Genomic DNA, 6,642 nt, shown 5'->3' on the forward strand with positions numbered 1-6,642 from the left:
GATAGATAGACAGATAGATAGATAGATAGATAGATAGTTAGAGAGATAGATAGATAGATAGATAGATAGATAGATAGATAGATAGATAGATAGATAGATAGATAGGTAGATATGTGGATAGATAGATACATAGATAGATAGATAGATAGATAGATAGATAGATAGATAGATAGGTAGATATGTAGATAGATAGATAGATAGATACATAGATATATAGATAGATAGATAGATAGATAGATAGATAGATAGATAGATAGATAGATAGATGGATACAAAATAGTAAATGTTTTCTAAGTGAATCTAACTTTTCCCATCTCTTAACAAGAACTTAATAACATTTTTGAGTTTATTTTAAAGTAATATTAAATTAAATTATTAAATTAATTACGTATAACGTACCAACAATAAAAACGTTCTCTTTTCCAATATCCAGCTAAATATTTTTAATTTATTTTTCAATTTTATTAATTGTATTTATTTGTTTTTATTTATTTTATTTAATTTTCATTATTATTCTTATTATTCCTATAGACTGCTCATTACTTAAGACGTTTACGTAGACAAGTCACCTCAGTGTCTTCATCCTCTTCATCGGTTACTGGTGTTGATGGCGTTACACACTTCACTTCACAAACTTTGAACGCTCATTCCCCTGAAGTAGAGTAAGTAAATAAATAAATAAATAAATATGATAAAATATTGTTTTTCTTTTTCAATCAATATTTTCTTAATTGATTGCAATCAATAAGACTGATTGTGATTTCTTCAATTATTTATGCCAGTTGGCTGTGATTTGCAATTAAATATTGATATTTATGTTTATACATAAAGAATATAATTGTTATTTATTTTTCTTATTTTTTTTTCTTTTAATATAGTTTTTCTAGCCGTTTCGGCGGTGTTCCTGCCACTACTGGTCATGTTGTGCAAACTACTGGTGTCATCGATAATACTGGCAAAGTCTACTACAACACTAAAGAAGGCCATTTTTAAATTAAAATATAAATCGTAATAATCGATTTTTAATTGTGTTTATGTTTTTTTTTTAATTTAATTTTTTTGTAATTCTATAAAAATTCTTATATTTTTGATGAACTTTGCATTTGTAAATTATTCCTATTTGGTTTGTAACGTAAAAAATTGTGTAAAATAAATTGTGATTTCATTTTATGTGTAAAAGTTGTTTTTTTATGTATTATAAAACGTAGTTGATACTTGTAAATGAATTAATTCCAAAAAAAATTTGGGGATCTTCATATGACAAAGCTATCCAGCAAAAAACTTAGCAAAATGTAATGGGCTAAAAAAATCATTTCTTTTTATTGTATTAATATCGGTAATAACATTTGATACAAGTACGCGCGACACTCCCTTATAAATAACTACGTAAATAAGTACTTACAATAGAAGCTTAAAAAGCGGCTTAGTTATTTAATTATGTGTCATTAATGACTTTCACACAGCTAATTGTAGACCGTACTTCTTTCATTTTAGCTTTAAGACTGTCACTTTTGCATAGATAGATAGATAGATAGATAGATAGATAGATAGATAGATAGATAGATAGATAGATAGATAGATAGATAGATAGATAGATAGATAGATAGATAGATAGATAGATAGATATATAGATAGATAGATAGATAGATAGATAGATAGATAGATAGATAGATAGATAGATAGATAGATAATAGATAGATAGATAGATAGATAGATAGATCGATAGATACAAGTACGTGTGTCACTCCCTTATAAATAACAACGTAAATAAGTACTTACAATAGAAGCTTAAAAGGCGGCTTAGTTATTTAATGATTTGTATTAAAATTTTAACTCTACAAATTTGTTCTAATGAAGAGTTAGAAAACAGTTCTGAAATTAGTTCGTTTTTTTAGCTTTTCTTAAACTGTTCGCTGCCAAAACTTTTGAAACAGTTAAGGAATTATTATTAACCAAATAAATTTAAAATTTCCGCTAAGTAAACATCTCAAATAAATACTTGTCAAATAAATCGACTTTAATAAAATCCCGAATATTTAAATCTTTTAATTGACGATTTATTGTCGAAGCAATGAAATATGAAAGCACTTTATGGGTGTAGTTGAAATTCATTTGCCTGTGTCGAAATAGGAATGGTCATTAAAAAACTTACTTAATTTAGAAATGATTTAGACAACTATTTAAATATTTCATCAATGTAAACATTACCAAACATGTATATATGATTGTTAGAACTTACAATATTATCAGATGGAATTGTACTGACAAAAAATGTTAGCAACAAGTAAATTGTCAGTGGATGCGATTTTAAGAAAACCAAAAATAAATTACTTAGGAAAACTTTTTTGGGTAACTTTTGATTTTGTGTGAGCGAGAAAGAGAAAAAAATGTCATTCATCTCTCTCGTGTTACGGAGTTTCTCGTACACGGAAACTTGCATTGGTTTGTTATTCTTCTCATTCGTACAATAACAAAACAATGCAATAATTCGTAGTTTTCTAGTGTGGACCAGGTCGAAGTGCCAGTCTACACAGGGAAACTTTTTTGGGAAACCGTTGATTTTGTATGTAAAAGAAAGTGAGAAAAATATCATTCATTGTTCTGGCAATAAGTAGTTTTTTGTACTTTTTGTAATTCTTCTTATTCAGTTGCTAAATAAAGGTTTCTCTGTAGATATTAAGGAAACTTTTAAAGAAAATTAAGAAAAAGTTTCACATCAAAATACACCGCCACCATGAAGATTGTCAGTTCACAAAATTTATCAGATCCGTGGTTAGTTTGCATAGTTCCTTTCATCGTGCAGTGTTACCAATAGATATAATTTATGGTGTCATTGTCAGATGCTGTCATGGTCTGATGTATAAAATTTGCACATACGGTATGAAATGCTTTATATATTATTTGAATATTGCCGGGCAGGATAATGGGATGGTCAGAAAATACATAGGTATATAGTTCACGTACTACAAGTACAAGTGGATCGACGTTAGCCATTAAAAAATACCACCTTCGTGATATTTGTAAATCAAATTAAATGTGTGATGCTGAGTGATTGCTTGTGGGCCATTTGATTCTAAACATTATACGGTACTCAAATAAAGCATTCGTATACCTTAAAAGTACAAATATCGATTGCGAAGCAGATGTCTCAAACTCGTTTTACCATCAGACAGTTTGACTTCAGATCGAAATCTATATGTTATACATATTCGTTGTTTAAATATTAACAAACGTGGTAAGCACACTATTGACAACGGATTATTTGTCAATGTTTTACAAACACCTTGGTGTCAATTTGGTACCAGGCGTGTATATTTCTTTTACCCTCTGTGTACGATTATATAATTTAATGCTCAAAATGGTCATGTGTAAAACTGCAAAGCATTGACTGTTGTAGTATAGTTCTATAAGTTTAAGGAGTGGGCGCACTATGGACCAACACAGCATCCTCTTCTTAAGTTCTATCTGACATTACCTCAATGATTTCATGCCTATTTAGAATATTGGGGAATGGTATCATTAAAAATAGGGCATTTGGAATATAATACTGGTCTGGAATAAAAACACATGAACGGATATGGAATGAGGTATACACGCCTGGAGAACAATTGGTTTAAAATTTATTGAGCAGCATGATATAATTCTACTCTATATAAGATGGAAAGAGTGACAATCCTTAAGTATTTAAACTGTTTGTTTAAACACTAAAACAAAGACCTTTATCAGTTTTCAGTAACTATACTTTATTCTAACTAATAGAATTATAGATTATTAAGCGATATTTATTCAAAAACTGCGATGTTGGATATATATGTATTTATATGGTTAAGAGCAATTATTATATATTTTTATGTTATTTATATTACTTAGGGAAGTATTGAATTAAGTTTCAGTTTACCATAAAGGTTATCAATCGTTGGAATATTTTTGACAAATTACAATAAGCAATTTAGCTTAAGATAATTTAAAACGCCTTTACTCATTATACATTATAGATTTGTCCGAAAAAAACATCAGATGAACTTCGAAGATACATATCAATATGTTTATTTTGCCGGTTTATTAAATTAACTATTTTAGTTAAACAAAATATTAATGTGAACATATAAAACTCCACCTTAGATATTGACAAATCTTTAAATTAGAAATAAGTTTGTTTACACACCAGCAAATCCACTAGTTCGTATATTGATATAGATAATCACATTAACATTTATGTGTTAATTTTATACAACCATGAACTAAATGCGAAGACAACAACCTTAAACAACCTTTTTAAACCCACCATCAAAAAAAAGATGGGTCGTATATTGTTTTTGTCATTTCGTTTGTAACACAGGCGATCTAGTTATGTACGTCTGTCTTTCTGTCTATATGTTAAACACACGATAGATTCTAAACAGGTTGGACTAAAGAGCACAGATATTTATAGTTGTTGCAGATTGTTTAGTTCTGAAAATGGCCAAAATCGGTTCACGATTTCACCTAGCCTAAGGTCCTCTTCAGAAAATGTCTATAATGCCGATAATTGACTTAAAATGCCATATATAGCAATAAAATTTGACATAAACAAGTTTCATTGGAAGTAAAATATTTTATCAAATTATAAAGGGATCGGCCGGATCGGATCGGATGTACCTACCAACACCCCCTCCCCCCTATTTAGAGATCCCATTAGAAAATTATTTCAACTTTCATAACTCGCTTAAAAACACCAGTATAGTAACAAAATTTTACATTAACATGTTTCATCGGAACTAAAATATTTATATTAAACTTTATAAGAATCGGTGTATAATTGACCCTATCTTCATATAAGATCCCCTTCAGAAAATGACAATAACGCTTATAACTTGCTTTAAACTGTCAATTCAGCAGCAAGACTCTTCATAAACAAGTTTTATGATAACCAAAATGTTATCGTTTGCTTTTGTATGGATCGGACCATAATTGACCATGACCTCCACTACAGGTCCCCTTTTAAAAAATACTATAACATAAACAACTTACTTCATAATGCCAGTAAACCAATGAATTTCGCCCAAAACAAATATAATCGCAACTAAGATCTCTCTCAAAACTTATAAGGATGCACTCTCATATGAGATCCCCTTTAGAAAAATAATTTTAAATGCCATTAACAGGCTTAAATTACATGTTATTGACATTACTGAAATTCATAGAACCACTTTTCGAAAATCGCTTAAAATATATAGCACATGATTTGATGGTGGGTATATAAGATTCGATATAGCCGAATATACTTAAACACTTTTACATGTTTTTATTAATTTTAACACATCCAAATAATAATCAAATAACTTGCCGCTGTTCCATTAAAGCAGAACCCTCCAAATCCAAAAGTTGGCATCTGCGTGCGTCATTATAAAAAAATACGACGTCAGCTATAACTACCTTATCATTTGAAGGGAATCTACATTTATCATAATTTTTTGAGATACTAACGTGTGTGTTTATTAAAATTTTAATTATATTCTTTTGTTTTTGTTAATCAATTTTGTAAAAGAAAAGATGCCAACTAAGTTTTGTAATCTTGTTTAATTTACTTTTTTTTGTGCTGAACACTTTAACAAAAAAATATTAATACTTTTTTAAAATACACATTTTATAAGAAATTTTAAATATTTCTTTTAATAAAGTCGCAGCATCAGGTCTGTGATATATATTATGCATTAAAATGTGTGTTGAAAAAATATATATTTTGGAAATATAAAAATCCAAACAGATTTTAATTTAAGAGCAAAAAACAGGTTATCGGCCTCGCTTTAGTTTTTTTTGCATAATTTTTATTGAAATAGTTAAACCCCAGTTAATGGGATAAAACAGCTAATAAAATTTTTTTAACAAAGTAGTAAATAATATTAAATATAAACAATATACATACATATATATTTTTGGCATAGTTTACAAACCCTCTCGTGTAAAAGTACTGTTTATGACAAAACTTTTCGGACACATTAATAATTTTGTTGCTTATAGTTAAAAATATCCAAAACATTAGATATTGACATATAGCATCTGAAATCTTTATGCAAAATTCGATATTCAGATGACAACAAAAACAAATTATAAAAAAGGGGTTTTCGCGCTGTATCGCAAATATGGCTAAAATCGGTATTATTCAAACATTATGACACGATGTTTATGTTTTTTAAGACAATCAAGAATCATTGAGGTGTGTGGTTATTATTGTCCTTGGCTGTACTAATATTCAAAGTAAAATATTGAATTGTTTTGATTGCATGCGCATGAATTTTGAATGATTTCTTATTAATTTTGTTATGAATAATTAATTGCAAATGCCGGTGTGGATTAGTAATGAGAACAACGTAATTAAAAAGAAATAAACAAAATTACAGTTGTGTTAAATAAGTTAGCATATTAGGTATGTAGGGTTTATGGACAGATACATTCTAAAGTTTAGTACCAATATTTAGATAAATAGATCTGCAATAGGTTTTTGGATTAAAAAGCGATAACTAACTAACTAACTAACTGACTAACTAACCAACAAACCAACTAACTAACTAACTAACTAACTAACTAACTAACTAACTAACTAACTAACTAACTAACTAACTAACTAACCAACTAACTAACTAACTAACTAACTAACTAACT

The 6,642-nt window shown here is 28.4% G+C and overlaps 1 protein-coding gene across 1 annotated transcript in view; it reads left to right on the forward strand.

The window, feature by feature from the left end:
• Nucleotides 1-1,179, forward strand: part of LOC111679259 — a 3,261-nt gene extending 2,082 nt beyond the window's left edge. The window contains exons 4-5 of the mRNA XM_023440794.2: nucleotides 532-662; nucleotides 879-1,179. Of these exons, the coding sequence (XP_023296562.2) occupies nucleotides 532-662; nucleotides 879-993 (246 nt within the window). The 3' untranslated portion in view covers nucleotides 994-1,179. The remainder of the gene's footprint in view (nucleotides 1-531; nucleotides 663-878) is intronic.
• The last annotated feature ends 5,463 nt before the right edge of the window (nucleotides 1,180-6,642 follow it).

The sequence above is a fragment of the Lucilia cuprina genome, chromosome 3, assembly GCF_022045245.1.
Source record: "Lucilia cuprina isolate Lc7/37 chromosome 3, ASM2204524v1, whole genome shotgun sequence".
Lineage (NCBI taxonomy): Eukaryota > Metazoa > Arthropoda > Insecta > Diptera > Calliphoridae > Lucilia > Lucilia cuprina.